General features: G+C 41.9%; 1 protein-coding gene across 1 annotated transcript; it reads right to left on the bottom strand.

Moving 5' to 3' along the window:
* Nucleotides 1–13,427: 13,427 nt before the first annotated feature.
* Nucleotides 13,428–24,368, bottom strand: LOC311029816 (uncharacterized protein). The gene is made up of 2 exons (XM_084035195.1): nucleotides 24,115–24,368; nucleotides 13,428–15,527 (listed from the first exon to the last, which is right to left on the bottom strand). Exons 1-2 carry the CDS (start codon nucleotides 24,293–24,295, stop codon nucleotides 14,488–14,490), a joined length of 1,221 nt encoding a protein of 406 aa, XP_083891321.1. The 5' UTR covers nucleotides 24,296–24,368; the 3' UTR covers nucleotides 13,428–14,487.
* Nucleotides 24,369–25,867: the final 1,499 nt, after the last annotated feature.

Raw genomic sequence — 25,867 nt, 5'->3', positions numbered from 1 at the left:
CATAAATATGACTTGATCACATTCTTGAGCTTCATAATATAAAGATCTGAGTTCAAGAGACAGCTTGAAAGGACCAACAGAAAATGGGCCTTTTCAGAAAATGGGCCTTTTCACCTGCCAAAAAGTGATTACATCCCCTTTCTTGTAACTTAAAGATGTTTTCTGCCTCAAAATTACTGGTCTTTATTCTGAAGCATCATATGTGACAGATTACCACCTCACATTACGCTTCACACTGGCCCTTTACACAGTTTACAAGTAGTGAAAAGTAGTGGTTAAGATTTATTATTCTTCAAAATATAACTGATGAGTGATATAAAGTGACTTTGAATCAGAGCAGCCCAACATCAGGAGCTGGAAACAATATTTGGCAAGTGTAAAAATGCTATTTATGCATTGCATTAGCCCTTTAAGGCATGCAGGCTGCACATGTATCTACTAGGCTATATGCCCATGCACACACATCAATTAACATAACTTAATTGACACGTGAATGCATAGGATGCTAGATGCACTTGGGTGAGACACCATTATTTCAACGTTCATCATGGATCCCTGTCTGTTTGACCAGATAACGTCGTTCTTGTTGGATGGAAACTTCCCCCCAGGATTATCTACAGTCCAACAGTCAAACTTTCGTCGAAAGACAAAGAATTTTGAAGTACAAGGTGAGATGGGTCCTCAAGCTGAATTCATAGACCTAACCTGAGTATACATGAGGGGCGTCCGAGGGACTTTAATTTAATTATATTAATCTTTAATTTTATTATTGTAAGAAATGCCTGAATTTGTGTCTGTGGTTATACAGATATATTGTTTTGTTGTATAACTGAGTTTTCTATCCAGACAGAGGTGGCATACATTAAATATATCGTGTATAGTTAGTATAGTAGCTATAAGTAAGTAAATTATATCAAGTAAGTACGTATACTAATAAATATAAATGTATATACGTATAATATTACGTGAAACTAACCATGGCACTGGCATTATTACCTCACATGGCAAGCTAACATAATTTAGCATAATTAAGTATAATTACCCTTTCTTAGCCTATTCCGTCTCATTAGGCTGTCAATTTAATTTACTTTATTTCATTTATTTAGTTTAAGGTAAAACATTTTGGATCCTGCAGCTCTTTGGGCTCTATTTTGACAATCTGAAATCGACGGCGTGTCATTTTGGCATGATGCAGGTGTATTTCCAATTGACACCGACGCAGTTGTCATTTTCTCGCTATGCGCAACAATGAACTTGCGCGTCTCTGAGCTCAATTGGGCGTGTTGACGTAAGACTTTTTCAGTGTCCTCTTCTTTTTTTTAATCAAAACATGGTCAGCTGGACATAGGCTACTTCTTATGTGAGAAATTATTTAAATATTAAGTAGCTTTCATAGTAAATACACATACATATCTTATGTCTACTGTAGTTGCTCATAATTCATCATTAACTTTTTTTTTTTTTTTTACTTTTTACAGATGCTCAATTGCACTATCTCAAACATAAAGGGCAGCCTCACTGTTACAAGGCAAAGGTGCTCCGTGGAAAAGAGGAGGCCGATTCCATATTTGTGGACTTCCATGCGAGCAGCACTGGTGCACACTGTGGCCAGAAAAAGACCAGAAAGGCAATCTCTAAAAGATTTTACTGGCCTGGCATGTCAGAGGACATTAATCAGTGGGTCAGTATGAACCTATGCTTTCTTATCAGATTTTTAAGTCACACAGATGGGGAAGATTATTTTATACACACACACACACACACACATATATATATATATGTAATGATCATAATAATACTTTGTTTCTGTTTTTATTTCAGGTGAATCAGTGTACTGCATGCCAGGCCAGCAGTGTCGTCATAAAAAAGGAGGTGGAATACACACCAATAAAAGTAAAAAACAAAACAAAAAACGTAACATCTCATCTTTGTTATTGTATCATCTTTGGTTTTAGACTAAAATAACTTATTAACAGAAATAAAAATTGTACAGGAAATTTGACACATCTTTAATCAGTTATATTATATGTGTTACAGGTTACCACACCCTTTGAGTTGGTTGGGATGGACTTAATTGGTAAATTAAAAACTACTGCAGCAGGTAATCAGTACATATGTGTGCTCATTGATTACCTGACTAAGTGGCCTCAGGCGTATGCCATTAAGTCAAAGACTGCAGAGGAGGTTACCCAGTGCATCCTCAAGTTTTTTTATCAGTTTGAAGCCCCAAAAAGGATTCTAACTGATCAAGGCCGGGAGTTTGTGAACGAAGTATGTATGAATAACCACAAAAATTAAATAAATGTATATATATGTATATAAACATTTATCATATACTGAATTTTGGTAATCAGCCATTTTAACACAACATTTGCTATCTCAGTCACGTCTTATATATATATTATATGTTGTATATATTTTAAATTTTAAATTGTTATTTTTAATTTTAGTGTTTACATGCCGTTTTGCACTGGGTCCGAGAGGACTGAAATTTCATCTGTGCATCGTCATGCATATTAGCACACTTGACAATAAAGCTGACTTTGACTTTGACTTATTCCATCTATGACTATTTTTAATTTGCTGTCTTTATTTATTTTCAATACAGATCAATAAAAAGGTATGCCAAATGCTTGGCATTAAAAGAAGCCTCTGCTCACCCTATCATCCTCAGACAAATGGACTGGTGGAAAGGATGAATGGGACCATCCAGAGGTTTGAAATATTAAATATGTATTTTTTTATTTTCAAACCAAAAAACATTCAAAAAGTATTAAGACTTGTTCTGTCATTTGTTCTTTTTTCTAGGGCCCTGTCCAAATTGGTACAGGACAGGCCGGAGGAGTGGGACAAGCATTTGGATGCTGTAATGTTTGGCCTGAGGACAAAGCGGCAAATTACCACAAAATGTTCACCTTTTTTCTTGATGTTTGGGAGAGAGGCGAGGTACCCGTCTGAAATTCCAGATGAATACAGAGTGAGTTGCACTTTGTACTTTGAATTTAAACAGACACACTTTGAAATAGTCATAATGTAATAATAATGTCATAATAGTCCTAATGTAACATTAGAATCATATATGTATTACTGTTTTAATTTCATTGTGATGGCCCACCGTCCAGCGCTGGCCCACCGTCCACCGCTGGCCCACCGTCCACCGCTGGCCCACCCTCCACCGCTGGCCCACCACCCTCCAGCGCTGGCCCACCCTCCACCGCTGTCCCACCGTCCACCGCTGGCCCACCCTCCACCGCTGGCCCGACCTCAACCGCTGGCCCACCCTCCACCGCTGGCCCACCGTCCACCGCTGGCCCACCCTCCACCGCTGGCCCGACCTCAACCGCTGGCCCACCCTCCACCGCTGGCCCACCCACCACCGCTGGCCCAACCACCATCACATCCTTTTCAGGCTCATCCACCACTACTGCCCTTTCAGGTAACATGCATGCCACAGTGGACTCCCTTATCAGCAAGCATACGTTTAGGAAAATTATTCACACACACACACACACACACACACACACACACACACAAACACACATATATATATATATATATATATATATATATATATATATATATATATATATATATATATATATATATATATATATATATATATATATATATATATATATATATATATGCAAGCTTCAAATGCTGGAGCTGACAATTTCAAATTTATGTTTGATAATCAAATAAGTACCGACAGAAATTCATCCCTGCAACTTTAAAAATTGTTTTTATAGATGTCAAAGATGCATAGAAGGGGAAGAATGTTTATGTGCTCCTCTCCAAAGTCGGCCCGTACAAGGTGTTCTTTTGGGACATTTTCAACACGGGTCCCCAAAGAGAGTTTGAAAGTGAGGTGAGGTGTTAACATTATTTTCTTAGAAAATGTTTTCCCTATTGGCCATACTTTTAAGTTAAAAGTATGGCCAAAAATCAAATTCTTATAATTTTTTTACAAAAAAATATGTTTCTAAACATTTATTTTTAAATCACACCCTCCTTGTTAAAAATATAATGAGGAGAACACAGAGAGGGCATTTGCAGTGGACTCCTTTGAAATGACAAACATGGGAGGGAAAGAAACCCAAGGTTAAGGTAATAAACAATACTGCCTCATGTTATCTTACTAATAAATACAGCACAACATTTTATCAACATTAGGCACTTTTGATTTGTTATCTTACAGATTGTCCCACAGATGTACAGATACATCATGGGCATTGTGAATAAGTGTCATCACTGGATGCTGGTGGTAATTATTTTTTTCAACATGGTTTGGTGCATATGTACACATGTTATTCAGCTACACGTGAAGAACTGCAAAGCTACAGCATTCTGATTAAATTTTAACTCTATATGTAGGTGATCTTACCAGCTGAGAGAAAAGCAGTTTTTCTGGATCCATTGGGTGAAAGAAAAACAGCTGTAAATAACTGCAAGGATATCACGAGGTAATTTAGTTTGCATTCTTTTAGGGTGGCACTGTAAGTACAAAAGGTTAAAAGTAATGGACAACAAAGTTACATTTTTGAATTACAGTAAATTACACACAAATAAAACTATTACTGTAAATACTGGACAGATCAAGTCAGTACAGTATGTTGTTTTTTTTCACATTAGTGATACATTAATAACTTAAAGAGATAAGTTAATACATTTAGCCTACTTTAGGGAAAGTCTTAGATGTGGAGGTTAGCAAATAAAAGGAAAGGGTTATAGATTTTGAGAAAAGTATAGGCCTGTCAACAGCTGTGAATATGTGATCCACCTACTGCTACATAACTTAAATAATAGAGACCTATCTTAGGCTGTTATTTCAGCCCATAATTCTACATCATCCTTTCCAGCTATGTTAAGAAAACTCCCGTTTCCTAAGTCTTACTTTATTGCATCCTATTTATTTTCCTATCCCAATTGTTATGCAAATGAGAAATACAGTTAGTAAAACGTTGTAATAGTATGTTTCCCTGTACTGTACTAAAAATGAATGCATCTTCTTAAGTCTTCTTAAGTAGCAAGTCCAAGGTAATTCTCCTTTCCTTTTGAATCAAGTTTTTACTTTCTCATGCTCCACTGTCATGCTTTATTCCACCATCAAAAATGGTTGGAACCATTAAGAAACTATTCATACTTTAGCATTATCAAAACTGTAATGACATTGATGCAGTGGACATTTTAAATGTTTACTTTATCAGAGGACTGTAAAAGTAATGCTGGACCAATTTATACTGCATATGTGGATAATATGTATTTGTGTTTTTAGATCATTCATGAGACACATGGGGCTCAATCCTTCCTGATGGGCATGTGATGTGATGACTCACCCAATTCAACAGGATGGAACGTCCTGTGGGGCCTATGCATTGAAGGTACATAGCATGATTACGATTAATGTTAGGATTGGAATGAATTGCAATTTTCTTTCTCCAGCACCAAGGTACAACTCTTGGATAATCAAAATAACAAATTTATTTGGTACACTGGTACCCCACACTGGATGTAATGATTATAGCAGACAATAAACGCATTGCATACTTGCATTGGGTTACTTTAATCAACTAAGACTGATGCTACAATTAATTTTGGGCATTGGGTGCTTCAATAACTTTCAAACACTTCTCGTAAGATTACTGTTCACTATGAAAATGAATCCATTCTTGTGCCTCTTATTCACAGTTTGCTGAGTGCATTCTGGGTGGATTCCCGTTGGAGTTTGACAATTCCACATCGGGTGTAAACACCATGAGAGAGCACATTGCTGTCTCTCTTCTTGAGAATACAGGTGTTTTTTTTCCCTTCCTTTTTATAATAATGAATATAATAGGTTATCATTTACTCTGACAAACATAGCTCATAGTTAAGAGAAATTATTGTTGTACCTTGTTTTGCCAGATGACTTGACTGACCTGTGCCATATCTGTGGGGAGCAGCAAGGGGACACTCTTTGGGTAACTGTTTATGTTTTATTTTTCTTTCTAAAGTCTGATTTATATATATTTAAAAAACCTAAACATTATGAAATGTTTTTAATTTTTTCCAATTTAAATTATGTTATGTGTTTATTATCATAATTGCTTAACAATTTAATTACAATTTTTTGATTTCCTGTTGTCAAATTCAGATCGGATGTGACATCTGCCTAAGGTGGTTCCACAAAAGCTGTGCCAAGTACCCACGCAGAGGCCGCAAGAAATATATTTGTGAAGCATGCAAGTAGCAACTGCAGCTAATATTGCTAGATAAGTTTGTATGTACGTATGTATACAGATGTATGTATGTAGATGTATGTAAGACACATACCTCTGCTATAATTGCGGACGTACAGTTGTGTGTATCCGCATATTATGACCGTTTAATCCAGAGAAAACCAGACGTTTAAACGCTACCGCTCAACGGGCTGCTGTGTGCGCTCCCGCGACCGGAAATCAAATTCTGGCAGACGATCACTTTTTGGCACGACACCGGCTCCCGATCCAAGCGATTTAAAAAAAAAATTGTCTTTTAAAGCCGCTTTTGTCAACATGTGTGGCTGTGGCAGCGTCTGTGTGACTACACTGAGCAGGAGGGGGAAGGGGAGGGGTTACAGACACTCGCACGCAGCACACACACACAGCAGCGCACACGAACAGGAGGGAGGAGATGAGAGCGAGAGGAGCGCAAGAGGATTTTGCCATTTTACCGAAGATGAGTGACAGCAGGAAAAGGAGTCAAATTTGGACACATTTTAAATTGTTAGACTCCGGAAAGGCAGAGTGTACACTTTGTAAAATAAACATTTCATATCGAGCAGGCTCCACAAACAGTGGCGGTCCTAGGTTTCATGACGCCGTGGGCGAACTGCACCTCCAGCGCCCCCCCCCCACCCCCACCCCCACCCCACACACACACACACACACACACACACACACACACACACACACACACACACAAATGGACCCCCCCTGCCCCCCTGTTCAGACCAGACGGTAATTCTCCGCGACGGTCGACAAGCGCTTCTGCTCATCTGTTGTTCATTCAGAGCTATTTTTTTATCATAACCTCATAAAATAAATATGCCATGTTTCTGTAACCAAAAAGTTTGTACACTTCTTCTATTTATCCGTTCAGAGAGAGAGAGAGAGAGAGAGAGAGAGAGAGAGAGAGAGAGAGAGAGACACACACACACAGACAGACAGAGAGAGTGTGTATGGTAGTAGACAGTGTAGATATACAGTTGAAATACACATATTTGTTTATCTACTCTTCACATTTATTAAATGTATTTTAATAAAAATGTAAAATTGACCGGATTGTCTCGTGTTTCTTTGTGTGATTTCCTGCCAGAATTGACACGATCGCTCGCGGCACGCGCAAAAAATAGAGCAGACGCCAAAACGATCGCTTCAAGGCGCGGGGCGGCCGCGCCTATTCGCGGCGCTTCCGCGGCCGCGCCTATTCGCGGCGTCCCGCGGCCGCGCCTTCCGCGAATAGGCAAACCAGTCTCTCTCAGCATCAGCAGACGCACCTTTTTTTTGTGCGGGCGCTCATGCCGCCCCTCCACGAATGGGGCGGCATTCATATGCCCATACTGCCCATATGAGAAACCGCCACTGTCCACAAACAACCTGCACAGGCATATGCGAACCAATCATCCAACAGTGCAATTAATGGAGCTGTAGGCCTACATGGTTGCATATTTTAATTTATATTTTGTTGAGTGATGTTTAGTTGATTTTGTGTTTTTTCACAAATTAAAATGGGTCTTTTTTATTTAAAATGTATTTGTGTTATGTTAAGTTTATTAATAAAGCCATATAAATACTATACGTTTTTTTATTTTTATTTTTTACATTAGTTCATTTTATACATAATTTGGTAATAAATTAATTTAAGTAACAAAATCTGAGGAGCCACTTGGGAGCCGAATGTTGGGGTTGTAGCAGGAGCAGATTTGGTTATCAACAGTTAATTATTAATATCAATGATTATCGGTATTAATAATTATATTTAATATATTATCATGATATAATCATGAATAAACGGGGCACCACCCTGGGATCAGGGAAAAGATAACCTAAAACTGTATTCAGTCTCTATATAAAGGCTTTATACTCACATGCCAATCATCGTGATCATTGGCATAGAACACTGCATGAAAAGTCGAATTTTCGTCCCTGTAAACGCCCGGAAATCTCCTTAATTTTCGGGAGTTAACAACAATTTACAGGCTGCGAACGCCGCGTTCGTCTATGCCGAAAATTGTCGAAAACGAACCACAGCGAAGGCTCTAATTAGCATATGAATAGCAGCGAAACCGCGCCTGGCCAGAGATGGCTTGAATATCCTCACTCAGGATTGGATGAAACCACTAGTTTTAAACAAGTATAATCGCTCGTGATTGGTTGGCAGATCTGGTCATTATAAATGTAAAGCCAACCCACGTTTGCAGATCTGTCACTATTGGTCAACCTGATGAGTCATTATAAAAGTAAACCCCACCCCCGTTGGCAGATGTGTTACTATTGGTCACACTGGGTCTTTTAAACAAGAATAATCACTAGTGATTGGTTAGCAGATCTATCACTATATATATACATATATATATATATATATATATATATACATATATGTTTATATATATATATGTATATTTATACATATATATATATATATGTATATTTATACATATATATACACACATATATTTATTTTTATTTATTTATATATTTATAAATATAAATATGAATGAATTCATTGAGGAAAGGAAAAATTGCCAGGAGGAAGTATTCAAAGAAAGAGCTTTATTGACAACACAACACACAACTGTACAAATTTGCCCACACAACAAACAAATGAACTGGCGACATTCTGTCCGAATTTGGTCAATTTTACAGCCGCCTGCTGTGCGTGGCCCTGTACTTGGGAGTCTTCTCTAATCGCGACTGTAGAGTCGCACAGAGCTCGGTGAGCTCCTGGCTACGAGAGGATGGAGGTCGCACAATCCATCCAGACACCCCGCCAACGACGCCGTCCTCCTCATCAGACATCATGTCTGTGGTGGCGCACTTCCAACGGTCCACCTCATCGCCAGCAAGCACACTCCGTCTCGCTTCCAGCAGCTGTAAAACAATCAATAAAGACAATCAGTACTGCGCGATGCACTGCGCATGGACACAACACATCTATTAATGCACCTGAAAAATAGGTTTAGGTAGGTTTGGTCACATTGACCAAAAACGGATCTAATAAATCTAATAAGTCTTACCCTCTTTCTCCTGGAACGACTCCGAGCTGACCTCTTCACAGCTTCCGCCTGCGATGCGAGATCAGGCTGTGTGTGTCTGAAGCTCCTGCGTACCGTTTCACAGTACGTCTTACAGGCAGCTGGAAAACAATTAAATGAGTGGTATGAATAAGAAAACTTAAGTCACAGTAAAATTAAAGAAGAAGAAAACAGTAAAAGTTACTTACACACAATGGCGTCACTATCAGCGTCATAGAAATCCGGACTTGCGGACAAAGCTCCGAGCAAGTAAGAGGTCACAGCTTCGTTATGAGGCGAGGTTCGTCTGTGAAAACAAAATGAACAGTTAAGATCGGTATCTACTGTTAACGCATCTATTTCCTTATACAGCAGAATGAAAGCATATTCTTTAAATCGTACCCTTGCCCCGGTTCGTAGCGCCTACAATTCGTCTCCGAGTTGTGAAGACGGCGTACTGCTTCCTGTAAAAGACCAACAACATACACTTAACAAAGCAACTTAACGTTACACTGGTTCCTCTCTCTTGTTCTTTTACAAGGCTACTATGCTCCTTTTAGCTTGGACTATTAGCTTTTAAGCTACTTTTAGCTTGGGCTTGCTTTGCTAATTTTAGCTTAGCTAGCAGTCACCGAACATATTCTTACCGCAATCATCCTGAGAGTCTCCAGCAGTCCTGGATATAAGAATTATAACATTTAAACCACATTTTCTTAAGTGAAGCCTTTCAGAGCAGCATCCCTCCTGCCGGTGAACATCTCCTCATCGTTCCCCCCACTGAATGAGGCGCCCGGTGTCTGCATCCGTCCCTTTAACGGACAACGGTGCACGGCGTTATTAATCACCGTTAGTAAATATATAACCACGGTTTAACATAAGCACTATATTAAATCGGTAAAAACGGCACATTTTCCGCTTCGCTTGCGCTCGCTAACCTCTATAGTAAATTACCATCAGTAGGCTAGCCGGCTAGCAGGACCTTCGATTCGTAACGTTAACGTACAATGCCAACAACAATAAAGTAACGTTCATTATCAATACGATTTAAAAGTCAGCTGGAAACATAAAAGTCATGTTACAGTATACTTACATGTGTACGCGGTTTGTGTCGGGCTCCTCGCCAGAATCACCGCAGTCGTCCGCCATTATCCAAAACTTGTGAAGTCAGACGAGCCGCAATGCATTTTGGGAAGTTGAGTAGATTTAGCAAGGTCCGCTGTATACTCTGAAATGCTTGCCAATGCAGTATACATCCGGGCATTTCTCGCGTACACAAATTCACATACTATTGTATGTGAACGCACTACGTACTCAAATTTACGTCACAATTAAGTACGAGTAGGACGTTAGTATGGCATTTCTAACACAGCCGAGATCTATGATCTATGAACCCATCCTTGACCCTCTAGCAGAACTACGACCAGCCATTATAAAGCAGTTTATAGTTGTTAATGTTGTGTCAAAAGGTACTGCATTTAAACATGTTATTGTTTCCTGGCTTCATCCCCATCCGGACAGACATTTTTATGGAAAGCCAATAGAAGTTTGGAGCTTGCAGGGAACAGACACGTCATACCCAGCATCATTTCTGCCTGTTGAGCGCATTGCTGGGAGATGTGTGGTTAACACATCCACTGTGCATTTAAGCACAGAAAGGGTCACTGTGGTCATGCCACTATGCACAGTGGTTGAGCTCTAGGAGACTGTGATGTTGTTTGCATGAATGTACATTTTACCTTTGTGGCAAAGCCTGATTAAAAGTAATTGTTGAAGCAAATTGTTTTGTGTATCTTTGAATGAAGATGAAATGAAGTTAACACCTTTCAGAAAAATGTCGCCTGGGGGAAAACTCCCCCTGCTACCCTGATTTGCATTTGTATAGCTCACAGCATTTTCATTTACATGTTAAAGTCTCCCCTAGGATTACGGGGAGGGGGGTCATGGGGGGACAACTGCCAAGCAAGGCCCACGTCAATTCCCGGCAATTTACGTCAGTTTTCGGTGTTTCCTGCAAATTGCCGTTTGCAGTCGTAAACCTGAACTTCCACGGGAATTTACAGGGCCGCTAACTGACGAAATCCCACTTTTCATGCAGTGGAAGCATAAAAACAATCTAACAATTAAAAAGGCGTGAAATTCAAGCACTAGCCTTCACAACCTGCAGTTATCCAGTGACATATACACAACAAGCACAAGAGACCGCTAGTTATAATACAATACGATTTATTAAAATCAGTAATAATGATCACAATCAATAACACTGCAATTAACAAAGCCTTATTACCTAACTACCTAACACACAAAACTAAGCTAAACAGAAGGAGAGACACACGTAGAGTGTGTGTGTGTATGTGTGTGTGCGTGCGTGCGTGTGTGTCGAGAGAGAGAGAGAGAGAGAGAGAGAGAGAGCGAGAGAGAGGAAGAGATGGCTATGTGCGGCCACCAGATGGAGCTATTCCTCACAGCGTTCAGGGGCGGAGCCACTGACGTCCGATGGAGTAGCGAGAGAGAGAGAGAGACGCGGTGTGGGCCCCGGCGTCAGCGGGGGACGTGACGAGTCGGCTTAGTCCAGGCGAAAGCGGAGCGGGTTTCCTCTCGTTGATCAAACTCGAATAAAGAAAACAGTTTGTGTTTCTTTCTTCCGCGGCGGCAATATAATCGCGGCTTGGCGATTTAGTCAGCTTACTTCAGACAGCGTCTGGTAGCTGGAAGGCAGGAACCGGCTTGGTTCCTCTTGTTGCAGCGGTGCGCTGCAGGAGAGGTCGCCTCCCGTTGCAACGTGGTGTTGCGTCGGTTGTAGGAAGAGACGCCAGAGTAAAGGCGGGTCCACACCGGACCGAAAATCTGCGTCTTTGAGAGAGTCGGCGTCCGTGACATGAGTCTCCTTGGTGTGGTCGCTCGAATCGGCCCACGTCGGCGTTCATTTCAGCCGATTCAAATGTGTAATCCGCCATTCGAGTCGGCCATATTAAGTAGCCCGACTTAATTTACCGACGCGAGTCGGGCAGTCGGTGCGGTGTGGACCCGCCAGAGTAAGAGAGCGTTCTCCAGGCGGCTTCGGTTTATAAAGCTCACGGCTGCTGCCGGGGACCCCCTGGGGTACCTGCAGTTGTCAGCCAATAGGGCACCAGTTGTGTGACGTCACATTTCTCACCTAGGTGAGATGTGAAACTAAAATGGCGGTGTAGTTTTTAATCCCCTTTGTCCCTTTGTTCTGGCCGCATGTGTAGGCTTTGTAGGCCGCATTGTGTAGTCCTAACGGTAAGGGCCCCAACACGAAAGAGCCGGCCCTTTTTAGTGAGCTGAGCCAAAAGAGCCGGCTCTCCACAAATAGCTGGAATTCCCATCACTAGTGCACACTAATTGGATTTCTGACGCTTATTTAATACGTCACACAGCCGTCGCCGCTGTGATGTTACACGTCACAAAGCCGGGATGCTTCTGTAGAAGGAGACACCATTGCAGCGTTACACCACAAACTGAAGTTCTTTATAAAAAGATGCAATAGCGGCTTATCAAGGGCTCTAGTTTTTCTAGGATTACGGCGGAATCTCTGTGTAAAAATGCTTTAAAAAAACACCAATGTCAAGTAAGTAATGCATTTTATTACATATTGTAGTGGCAATCTAACTACAAAAAGGCCACTTGAGGGAATCTGAAGTCGTTTCCAACTCATGCTGGTGTGTTACAAAAATGAGGTCCTCCATGGGGAATGAGTTTGACACTTTATTAATCATTAAATCTTTAAAAAGGCATCTACAAAAGGTCGGGTGCCAATAGACTTAAAATTAACTCATACAAAAACACTACATTGTGATACAAAACCCATTCAGCCATCACACACACAGACACGGTTGAAAAACTGTGTGGCTTCTCTGATCATGATTTCCCAGTCACTCCTGAAATGTGTCTCCCTCATCTAACCTCTGTGACCAATCAACCACCCATGTCCACAGGTGCGCAGGTAACCCACAGCAACCACAGTGCCTCACCACCGACACACCCACATTCACTCACTCACTCACACACACACACACACACACACACACACACACACACACACACACACACACACACACACACACACACACACACACACACACACACACAGATCCAAATTGGCTACAACACATATTATTAATATTATTTTTAAATTACATTCTTAAATTAATTAACAACATAAGAAAAGCGGCATCACTGTGGGTGTGAATCTAACGGCTCCTTTACTGATCTCATTTCCTCCAGAATGACTCACGTTTTCTCATGTTTGGAGTCCGCTTGTTCACCGTCTTTAGATTTCCGCATTCTTTACTTCCATCTCAGCTTTTCCTCTGTGACAGTTCTATGTGCACACGGCCCTAAAGTCTCATGCCCTTTCATGGGCATCGGTGCGGTGTTTACATATGCTAATTAGGAAGAACTGGCACAAGCTTTCAATTTACGAAGCCGTGGGAATCATCAAGATAAAAACAGAGATGAGAGCATTTCTGTGGTTTAAGAAGACGTCATGAATCTGGCATAGGTTTTTCTCAGGAACTTTCTTAAGAACAAATTTTAGAAAATACTTACGAAGACATTGATGAATGAGGCCCAAAGTGCACATTTTGATGCCTTTTATTGGAGTAATACAGTCATTTTGATCCAATAAACAATGCTGTGATTTTCACTCGGTTGAATTACATAAACAGAGAGACTTAACAGTCTAGTAGTGTTTTTACACCGTTTCAACATGAACGGCAGTGAGCGGAGGTTAAAACAGGGAGGCTGAGCTCTACTAAAGTATACACTGATGAAGACGGGAGGAACCTCTGTTGATGGGGAGGAAAATTGGCGTCTTTCCCTGTGAGGTGGATCTCATTCACACCAATGGTTCATGTGGATTTAGAAAAGAGACCGTTGGCTGGTAGGTGCAGAATGACTGTTTTCATTTTGATGTTGCCAATGAACTAACCTTGTGATACACAATGCCATAATTAACAATTGTATTTAATAGAGAAATGGGCTGTAGTCATAGAAAAATAGTTGGTCTACTAATTAGGATATGAGCTTTTCATTCACAGAGTAAAGAAAGTAGTATCATAGTGGTATCGATATGATCATTTTCAAATGATACCTAGCCCTATTGGGTACAGCTCACATTAATGCCGTGACTAATGATTCATTCATCTGCTGATCGTTTCCTCTTTTTACCACCACAGGTGATGGAGCGACGGCTGGCTTTTCTCTCGTCGGGTTCATTGTGCAGGAAGCAGCAGTTCCACAGTGTCACTGCTCTTCTTTCCAGGACACTTGTGGTTTTTGAGGTGTGACAGCAAACCAAATGGTTTCTCACATATGTTGCAGCTGAATGGTTTCTCCCCTGTGTGGATTCTCTTGTGTTTATTCAGGTTTCCCTTTTCACTAAATCTTTTACCGCAAAGTGAGCAGGCAAACGGTTTCTCCCCCGTGTGGACTCTCATGTGCCTCACTAGTGTCCCTCTTTCATTGTACCGTTTCTTACATACTGAGCAGCTGAACGGCTTCTCTCCGGTGTGAATCCTCATGTGTGCGGCTAGCGTTCCACTCTGGGTGAACTTTTTACCACAGACCAAGCAACAGAAAGGCTTCTCTCCGGTGTGTTTTCGCATGTGTATGTGCAAACTTCCCTTTTGCCTGAATGTCTTCCCGCACTCGGAGCAGTCGAACGGCCTCTCCCCTGTGTGACATGTGATGTGCCTCTGCAGGGTTGTGTTGTGCTTGAATGTTTTGCTGCACGCTGGGCAGCTATAGAGATTGTTCTGATCACGAGACGAGGATTCATTGTCATTTAATATGTCTGAAAATGGCTGAGGTTCAATCATCTGGTTCCAGTCTTCAGTCTCAGTTTTAAAACAATGTGAAAGGAAAAACTGACCGTCGCTGGTTGCTTTTAAAAAACCACCGACATCCAAGTCAAAACCAGCTTCTGACTCTTCTTCTGCAAAGTTGTGTCCAACAGCTGCGGCTTCGGGCTGCTGAGCTGGACCGCCGAGCTCCTCGCTCGGCCGGTGATGAAGCAGTGAGGATGGAGGTTTCTCTTCATCATCTTCACTCTTCACAGAGACGGAAGGGAAGTGGAACTCTGGGATATCGGCCCCCTCCAGCCCTTGACTGATCCAGACCTCCTCTGGTTCCTCTTTAATATATGTGGGCTCTGCGGCCTCTGGGGCCTCTGGCTCCTGATTGGGACTGGACTCCCGTTTTCCAGTGGGAATCTTTACTTCGACATTCAGCGGCTGGATGTCCCGAGACACACCTGGGACACAAACGGAGATCCCATCATGTATTATTCTACTTGTACTGGACAGTTCTTGGACAGTTATCTTGTTATTATCAGGTTATTGATCAAGGTTTCCTTGAACATTACTCTTAGTGGTGGAATATAATACAGTTTTTATTCATTTGGTGAAATAGTAAACATTAAAAGCCTCAACGTTAAAGCAAAATAAAACCCAAGAAGCGTCTGGGAATACAACCGTTAGAATACTAAACACAGAGCGTTTAAATGACCTCTACTTGAAGACAAGAAAAATATGAATTTTAAATAAAGGACAACAACTTTGACCCTCTTGCATCTGGACTGTGGTTGTGCTTCTGTAGCCCTGCTTCCCCCCCTCTGATACTATTATTACATTATCTATTATCACGATGCTACTTTTTCCATTATTATATCCACTCCTGCAATCAATAGTAGCGCCCTATGACTTCCGCGATGAAACAAGATGCCCTCAATTTTTACTTGATCATTCAATAAGATTTTTGTATTATAACTATTTTTGCAACTTTTACTTGCTCCTGTAATTTCTATGCAAAAACCACCTGAGAACAGCACAACATGCATTGCAATATTTTAGAAAAGTTGCCGAAAGTCGAAATCAGGCATTTTAGGCCATGACAATCCCCAAAAAAGGCTAAAATCCTGGAGGGATGATGTATAATTTCTGTCATAGATAGATTGACTATGTTGTAGGGCTTTGACTCCGAACTTCGTTATTCGAATATAAAAAAAAATATATATATTCGAACGAATATTAGGCAGCCCTTAATATTCGAACCTGTTATGGGCATTATTTTTTGTAAATTTCTTTGCTTGAACGTTGTTTTCAATTCAGATTCCGAGGCTTTTTCATGCCTGGTGAAGTTGTGTGAATCGCGAGCTCATTAGCAAAGCTATCATTGGTCATCTGGGCTCCTATAGGTGACGTTAGCGTCCTGGTTTGCGGCAATTTTGCAGAACAATGGCCGCGTCAACATCGACAACAGCCCCTGAGGAGCCCGCACTTGCGCTCCATCCCGAGAACCGTAAACTCTAAGACGCGCCGCCCGGAATACTGCCCGTAAATAGGCAAACAAACCTAGCAGTGCAGTTGTCATGTCCGTAATAAATCCATGAAGCCGTTATGTCCACATGTATGACTATGTTACAACATAGCAACAACTGCTTACAGCTAAACAGTAGCCGGGAGCCAAAACAATGCAAGTCTCGCGCAAGTTCCCGTCTGCCGTCCTCACTCTGGAGCTGTTTTCAAGCCAGTACAGTGAAAAATCTTGGACAGTCGCTCGAGGGTCACTTTGATCTCACTCTGTTGATGAGAGACTGCAGTCTGCACACGCGACTCCCACTCGTGCTGTCAACACAACTAGCCTACTGAGACTGCGCGAGATTTGTTGTGGCTGTAGCAGCTTCAACTGTCACACAGGCTAAGCAATCTTACTATGTAGGCTAGCGCTAGTTACACTGTCATATGGACATGACGGCACTGCTCGATGGAAAGAAGTTTGTCACTGTATTGGCTTGAAAACAGCTCCAGAGTGAGGACGTCGGCAGACGGGAACTTGCGCGAGATTTTTTGGCTCCCGGCTACTGTTGTAGAGCAGCAGTCGTTGCTATGTTGTAACATAGTCATACATATGGACGTAACGGCTTCATGGATTTATTACGGACATGAGGACTGCACTGCTCGAACATTTCTTTATGGATACAAAATCAAAACTACGAGGAAAACGTTTTCGTTTCTGCAGTGACTGGGATGGACGAGCGCCCGGCACGTTACTAGCTGAAGCTATCGTTGCTATGTTATAACATAGTCATACATATGGACATAACAGCTTGCTGGATTTATTACGGACAGGACGACTGCACAGCTCGGTCGTTTCTTTATGGATACAAAATCAAAACTACGTGGAAAACGTTTTCGTTTCTGCGGTTACTGGGAGGGACGACAGGCGCTCGGCTATCTACTGCTAATGTCTACGGAGTGATTTGAGGTGAGTAACTTCATGCTAAAACACACATATTTATGTCATTTTGCAACACTATTTGAGCTAAACGAGCGCCGTGGTGTTTCGTACGGACCCAACCTGTGTTGCATAGGTCTTGGAATTGTTTTCTGAGGCCCAGGAAAGCAGATAAAAGTTGCCCCAATGGGTTAGCATTGGAGCGAGTCTGGAAGGCTGCCAGGCAGGTTCAGATCTCGGGCTAGGCAACGTCAATTTTTGTCGGGTTTTTTGCTTCTAATAAGTCGGGATGACCCTGGGGACAATGAAAATGGGATCAAAAATGACCGGATTTCTCCTTTAACCTGAAATGATGCGTTCTTGATATGTAGCTTCAATACAACAACAAAATTAGTAGGGAGAAGGTACATTATAAATATATCATGATGTGTTCAAATGTTATCTTGTAAAATATTGTTTTTAGCGGAATACTCCAATAAATATAGTTCTTTGAAGATGTTTTCACAGGGTCATTCCGTGTCATTTCATCAAATTTCTGAAAATGCCTCCCACCTGACCATCTCAGAATGTCCTGAAAAAATTCAAGTACAAAGACACACTTGTTAATAGGACAAATCCAAAATATTAGGTCTCTACTGTCGACAGTTTTGTCATGAAACATCATTGAATGAAGGGTAGTTTAGACGGTTTTTGGCATCATACTCTGAAAAGCCATTTTTAAACGGCAATATCTGGAAAACCATCTCACCTGTGGCCTTCAAAATTTCTACAGTGTATATCTGTTACTAAACGCCTCCAGACATGGAATACCAGGGGTGTAGCTCAATGATAACCTAGTATGGTAGGTACTTAAAATGTGGCTTGTTGAAATAAAGTAGTACATTTGAAGAGTGGCTGAGCTCCCATTTTTGCAGATAAAAGACTTCTATCACTTCTGCCTCTATCTCTGGTGTTAGCTTAAACATTCTACAAAATATGGTTTCTCTCAGATGATTAGTTTCACAGATATTAAGGCTCAAAAACGGAAGTAAACACATCTTTGCCCAACTTCACAGTCATATTCCAAAAAACTGACAACAAATATCAGGTCCTTACTTTTTTTGAAAGATCATATTCTTGTTAAAATCATATTAAAAAATCGGGAGGGTGTTTTGCCTCAATTTGTCGCAGTGATTTTTTAAAATCCTGATATTGGTGGGGTTTTTGTGGGCGGTTTTGGTATTACATGTCCTTGATGTCTCCAAACCTGGTCTTTGAATTCCTCAACTGGAAAAAACAATTGGAACATGTATTTCGGAGTGGATCACACTCCTCATTTTCAGCTTTTTTACCCCACTTTTTCAAACGGGTGATTCTGTCGGGGTGTAGCCTTATGCTAATGAGATCACCCCCGACCCCGCTCCTACTGAGGAAGTGGTTGTGTCTCTCCGCCCAGTGCTGTCCGCGTCCAGCTTGTTGCCATGGTTATGGTTCTACGCTACAAACTAACAGCTGTCCAGCCGTACCGCTTCGAAACGGACTCCAACCCAGAACTAGGACCAGCTCCTGTAGAAGTTCCGACGCTGCGGATGCAGCAGGACGAACCTGGATGGTTAGTTAACATGTTTTTGTAACGTTTTGGACGGTAACTCGATGTGTGTTAGCGTAGCTAGCGCTAAGCACAGTGACGCTAATGCTGCGTTCTTCGCTCTATAAGTAACGTATCTGTGAGCTTTTTTGGCCACAATTAATATCGTTAGTAGTGCTTTGTTGTTGACAGTTCACAGTTGCATGTTTTCCAAATGGGGACGCAACATTATATTTAAACGGATGAAAACCCGATGAAAACAGCGTCCTGTATGCGGGCAGTTTGTTTACATCACATTAACGGGATTAAAAACTTGATCCTCTACACATATAAAGATATACAAGCAACAGGATTTGGTCAGTATCATGTCGTCCTCCAGAATGATGTGTTGGATTTTGAATTATAGGCTGTGTGCTGTGTTTTATAACGTGATTTGCTCCATCTCAACATTACGTGCCAAACTTACTGTTACAAAATTCAAACATGAGGTTTACCTCAGCTTGTCAGCAAAGTCCGTCAGGTTACCATATTAACAAGATTTGTTGTTGAAATGCTCAAAGTCTGTACTATATTCATCTAGGTGACTAAGTGGGCCTTCAGACACCGAACATGTCTGCTGCATGGAGACACCACAGGTAATGTTACTGTCTGTTACACCAAGTTGTCTGTTGAGATTATTATTCCTATAACATGACGATGATCATGAGTCACACTAGGTAAGAAGACGGATGCAGCAGCTGGAGGAGGAAGAGGCTTGCATGGTGGGACATCCTGGTTGGAACTGTCTGTCTGAATGTTCTCTCTCCAAAACGCATGAAATATACAGCTGGTTATGGTGCTTTACATGTAAGAGGAATACAGCAGTCAGTTGTTTGTTTATCAATTGTGTTTTATAAAAATAAATCCCTCTATGCCACATATTATGCAGTCTTCCTGACCATTACTTCAGTAATATTAACCATGACACATTTTACAATTACTGTAAAGACTTTATTGTCAAAGTAATCAGCAGTTGAAGTTCACAGTTATCTCAGAACAGAGGCAATTTTCAGAGGCAAAACATTTTCAAAATCCCAACATCACCCAGGAGGTAGCATTGCAGTGTGACAGTGGGGAGAAAAAACGGACTGTTAGGCAGAAATCTTAGTTCTGTCTTTGTTTGTAGTGTTTCTGAACTGTATTACAGAGATAAGCCTTTATTTTTGCATCCCCTCAGTGGATTGGACTAAATAACAGAAACATCTGTCATAGTAACATCATAAATCTGCAGCAGTTTATTGAAGCATTCCTAAAATGTTTTACCTCCAGGTTGATCATACACTTCAAAACATTATTAAGAACAGGTGGTATGGCAATAAAATATATTTTCATAACTCGCAAACTGTTTGTGGCTGACTCTGCAGGGTCATATCAAGCTCTTCTGAAGTCAAGGAAGAGCTGCCCTCCAAAGTATCCTCCTCCTCTACCGGGTCCAGGCGAGCTCTCTTTGATGGTCTCCTTATTGGAGAGGTTGTGAAACAGGTCTGGAACCATGGCTGTGCCAACACCAAAGTCCTTGCAGGACACAGTAGCTGTAACAGAGTTGTATGGAGGAATGAAACCCATGATATCATATAATAGAAATACACATCTGCACGACTACTAGTAGTTGCTGTTAAACCTAAAGTAGGCTACATGTCAGGCTACACACCTTTACTTGGGTAAGGAGCCTGGGGCCTGTACTACGAAGCAGGATTTGTGCTTAGCGAGGTAACTTAAGCGTTAACTCTGGGTTTTCCGTCCTACGACGCTGGTTCACTTCTTACCGGGGTAGATCGCCATGGTAACTTACGCTGTGGAGCTAACCTGCTCCAGAGCAGGTTATGTTCATGATAAGAGATCAACGTGGAGAAACACACCGCCTACTGACCAATCAGCTGTCTTGGTGCGCGGATAATAAAAAAAAGAAGGTCGGTGGATCGTGAGAGGGTCCCATAGGAGAACTATAGAGTGTACAGAGACCGGCAAAACCCCTTTTCTGTCCCTGACAATGTTTTTTATGAGAGATACAGATTCTCATCGGAGGGAAAGACTTTTCTGTGTCAGCGTACAGCCTACTTACCACTTTGAATTATGTTTTTATATTTATTTGATTTGCTCCCAAGTCCGTTTTACACCGCCGGGATTGCAGCTGAAAGAATGAGGCTGATATCGTCATAAACCACGTTATAAGAATCAGTGTTGGGAACGTTACTTTAAAAAAGTAATTAGTTATAGTTACTCACTACTTGTTCCAAAAAGTAACTGAGTTAGTAACTGAATTACTTTATAATAAAAGTAACTAGTTACCAGGGAAAGTAACTATTTGCGTTACTGTAAAAAAAAGTTGCTTTATGTCAAAGAATTTGGATTTTTCTGAGCAGTTTTCACAAGTCAGTTGAAATGAGGAGAACAGACATCTCCACCTTGAAAATACCAACTTTTCATCAGATCGCTCCGGACTCGCCATCTCTGCTGCTTCTTCGAATTAGGGATGGCCAAAACTAAAAATATTTTTGACCGACCACCGAGCCTCATTAACCGGTTGAAACCGGTTAACTGATCAGATTAAAATGCGCTATTAAATGCTATTAAAATGCCTACAGTGCGAAAAATCGAGTCCCGGGCTCATTTAGGAAAATGACAGCTCCGAGACGCTGCTTGTTTAGTTTGAGGAGATGGTAGTGCTAATAATAATAAAGCAAGATGATTATTATCATGACCTTATCTGTTACCATCGAAAATCCTGAAATGTAGTAATGTCCGAATCCAAGCCCATCCAAGATAAAACGGGCACCTTCAGAATGCGTAAAAGACGCACCGGCGCGAAATGTTTTTATTTGGGCTATTAAGTATAATTTATGAAAAATTCAGTGTTAGGGATAAGTTGTTCATATCACGCAAAAAAGATCTTGTAATGAGATGGCAAACTGTCTTGTAGTCTACTCCTATAGTCGCGTAGCCTTGTGTATAATAATTGAGATCGCATTGTCCGCACCTCGCATGCGGGAATAATTCAAACTTGAGGAGAAATTGTACAGTGGGAGACGCTGTGTCTGTCATATATCACAAAACAGGGTCAGAGCGCACAGCAGTAGACATAATGACAGCGAGACCCCGGTGCCTCCACGAGCCGCCGGGCCGTTCATCATCATCATCATCATCATCATCACCACCACCACCGTCTTCACCATCCGCGCTCCACAGCTGCACTGGATTCCCGTCCAACACCAGAACGGCGAGACACCGGGGCCCGCGTGGCCCTCACGCGCCGCTCAGACCAGCAGCAGCCCCAACTCCGGAGCTCCAGCTCGCGGCAAGTTTGCACGTTTCTCCACGGACAACAGGCTGCCGAGACCAGCCACGAGCGGCGCGCAAGCAGAACACGATCCTTTTTTTTAAACCGACAACCGACAAATTCAATTCATAGTAACGCACCGCATTTAACGTTCAGTAACGATAACGGCGTTGTAACGACGGAAACAGTAATTAGTTAGATTACCCCGTTACTGAAAAAATAACTTCTTCGTATTTCTGTAAGATTATGGTTTGCTCCTCGTACGTGAAATACGCCGCTCCGCTGCCGTAGACTGATCCATGTTTGTGATTGGTCAAATGCTGCAAACGCCGCCTCTTTCATGTGCACGCGCTCATAGCTGGACAGGTAAACCCTGGGTTGAGTTAACGAGTTGATAACCAGCTTCATGTGACCGCTTATATATGTTAGGACATGCAGTAACAAAACTGGCCACAAAAACCCCACCAATATCAGGATTTTAAGAAATCACTGCCACAAAATGAGGCAAAACACCCTCCCGATTTTTTAATATGATTTTAACAAGAATATGATCTTTCAAAAAAAAGTAAGTTTGGACCTGATACTTGTTGTCAGTTTTTTGGAATATGGCTCTGAAGTTGGGCAAAGATGTGTTTACTTCCATTTTTGAGCCTTAATATCTGTGAAACGAATCATCGGAGAGAGACCATATTTTGTAGAATGTTTAAGCTAACCCCGGAGATAGAGGCAGAAGTGATAGAAGTATTTTATCTGCAAAAATGGGAGCTCAGCCACTCTTCAAATGTACTACTTTATTTCAACAAGCCACATTTTAAGTACCTAACATACTAGGTTATCATTGAGCTACACCCCCGATATTCCAGGTCTGGAGGCGTTTAGTAACAGATATACACTGTAGAAATTTTGAAGGCCACAGGTGAGATAGTTTTCCAGATATTGCTGTTTAAAAATGCCTTTTTCAGAGCATGATGCCAAAAACCGTCTAAACTACCCTTCATTCAATGATGTTTCATGAGAAAACTGACCTAATATTTTGGATTTGTCCTATTAACAAGTGTGTCTTTGTACTTGAATTTTTTCCAGGACATTCTGAGATGGTCAGGTGGGAGGCATTTGATGAAATGACACGGAATGACCCCACGGCAATATAAAATAGAAATTAGAGAGGGAATTAAGACCCGTTTAACACCAGCTCCAAGCAACTTATAATACATCTAATGCCAAGAATTCAAAGCAAGTGTGTCCAAAAGTTCAGGTGGTGTATTCAAGGAATTTTGTTTTAAATTACAATATTTTGTCAGTATTGCTCACATTTGGTCCCGCTTCTTAAAACATATTCAGGCTCCCCGGGTAAGGAGCTATATTATTTTCTAACTTTCGAAGAAAAATGTGCGTCACATATTGTACACAATAAACGCAAATTTGCAAATAGGTATAGTTGAATGGCCCTGGTGTATGATTTTATTTTAAAATCTAAAGTTAAGTTACTAGCTCATTTGATTGTTTTCTATTCCGAGCACATTGAATGAAGTAAACGTGTTTCCTGGTTCCTAAACATGAACTTATCATTTTACTGACGTCACCAGCGGCGAAGGAAGTCTTTATGGCAACCGACGGTAACTTTAGCGTTGGCAACATGTATGCCGTTACGTTCACGCTGTCCCTTCTGCCCAGTGAGCTCGTTCAAAGTGCCACATGAGCGACAGTAACGCTGAGACCGACCTGTCTCCTCGGTGAACGCTAGCTTGATGCCGGGACACCGCTCGGCTCCCAGCAGCCTGCGTTGGCGATGGATTTCCTCCTCGTACTCCTTTATTGTTCTTTCAAACATCGCGATGATTTCTTCCACAGCCACACCCAGTCGCTGGTTGACGTGCGCTCTCAGGAACTGTATTGTAGACATTTTGACAGGCAGCAGTAGAGAATGCAGATCACCGTGAAGCAGCTGAGCCGAACCGGAGGCTTCCTTCTTCCTAGTCCTCCTTCTTCTTGGTGTTTTATGGCGGTTGACAAACAACGTTTTGGTTCATTACCGCCACCTATTGGTATGGAGTGTGAATCGGGACTTTATACACTATTAATAAATACAAAAAAAATTAGGAAAACAATATTAATAATTAATAAATAGTAACGAACAAAATTACATTCTCTCAATCAATGTTGTTCTCCTTAGATACTGAAACAAAAAGGGATAACACTTCTCCCCAGAACTTCTCTGTAAAAGTTCCCGTAAATCATAATTCACCTTAATTCGTTGGAGATTGACTGCAATGACTTCATAGACTTTTTCACAACCAAAATTGATACGATTCACTCATCCCTCTCCGTTCCTTCCCCCTTGTCTCTTCCAGCTGTCAGCACTCAGACTGGTATCACGTCGCCCCTCTGCTTCTTTCCAGAAATCACATAACTTGAGGTGCAAGACACCATTAAAAGGATGAAACCCTCCACTTGTGCCCTCGACCCCTTTCCCACTGCCCTGGTGAAAGCGCACAGCTCTGCCCTCTGTCCTCTGATTACCACAGTGATAAACCAATCTCTTCAGACTGGCCATATAGGCTACCATCTGCACTAAAAACAGCCATTATCAAACCACTTCTCAAGAAACCCACCCTTGACCCTCAGGTACTTGCTAACTACAGGCCCATATCCAACTTGCCATTTCTCTCTAAACTTCTAGAGAAAGTAGTTGCCGGTCACCTACAGGATCACCTCCAATACAACAACATCTTTGAAAAGTTTCAATCTGGCTTCCGCTCCACCCACAGCACGGAAACAGCTCTACTGAGAGTCAGAAATGACCTGCTGATGACTGCTGATTCTGGTTCACCATCCCTCCTCATCCTCCTTGACCTATCTGCAGCATTTGATACGGTCGACCATCACATACTGCTCCAGCATCTCCATGACTCTGTTGGCCTCAGAGGCACAGCATTGAATTGGTTTGAGTCCTACCTCACTGACAGGTCTGAATACGTTGCCATGGGAGGATCAAGGTCTCGCTCACATGCTGTTGGCTGTGGGGATCCACAAGGATCAGTGCTTGGACCCATCCTATTTATTCTCTACATGCTCCCCCTCGGTAAAGTCATCAGACGCTTCGGGATATCATTCCACTGCTATGCTGTTGACACGCAATTGTACATCAGAACGGACACTCATCCATCACCATCAACAGCATCACCTCTCTCCATCCTCACCTCACCTCATCGCGGGGCGGGCGCCGCTCTCTCCTAGCCCTGTCCGAGCGGGCGCGGCTCGGCTAACAGGCGCCGGCTAACGGGAAACGGCCGACCCGCTCTCTCCCGGCTCCGGCCGGGGCGGCAGAGAGCCGTCGGCTCCGGCTCCCGTTGGCCAGGCAAACGCGCCGACAGCAGCGCTGTCCAGGCCGCTCTGTTGGCGCGTTTGCTAACAGCGGCTGGACATTCGAGTCCTCTTTAGATCTTTGCATGTATATCGAAGCTTTCTTTTCTCA

This window comes from Eutrigla gurnardus, assembly GCF_963514095.1.
Source record: "Eutrigla gurnardus genome assembly, chromosome: 2".
Taxonomy (NCBI): Eukaryota; Metazoa; Chordata; class Actinopteri; order Perciformes; family Triglidae; genus Eutrigla; species Eutrigla gurnardus.
This window is presented reverse-complemented; position numbering and strand designations above follow the sequence as displayed.

Excerpts from the sequence above, each read along its gene's own strand:
- LOC311029816 (XM_084035195.1), bottom strand. The coding sequence starts at position 24,295 with ATGTCTACAATACAGTTCCTGAGAGCGCACGTCAACCAGCGACTGGGT. Across the intron at positions 15,528-24,114 it reads AGCGTTCACCGAGGAGACAG|GTGTGTCTCGGGACATCCAG; the intron begins GTCGGTCTCAGC and ends TTTGTGTCCCAG.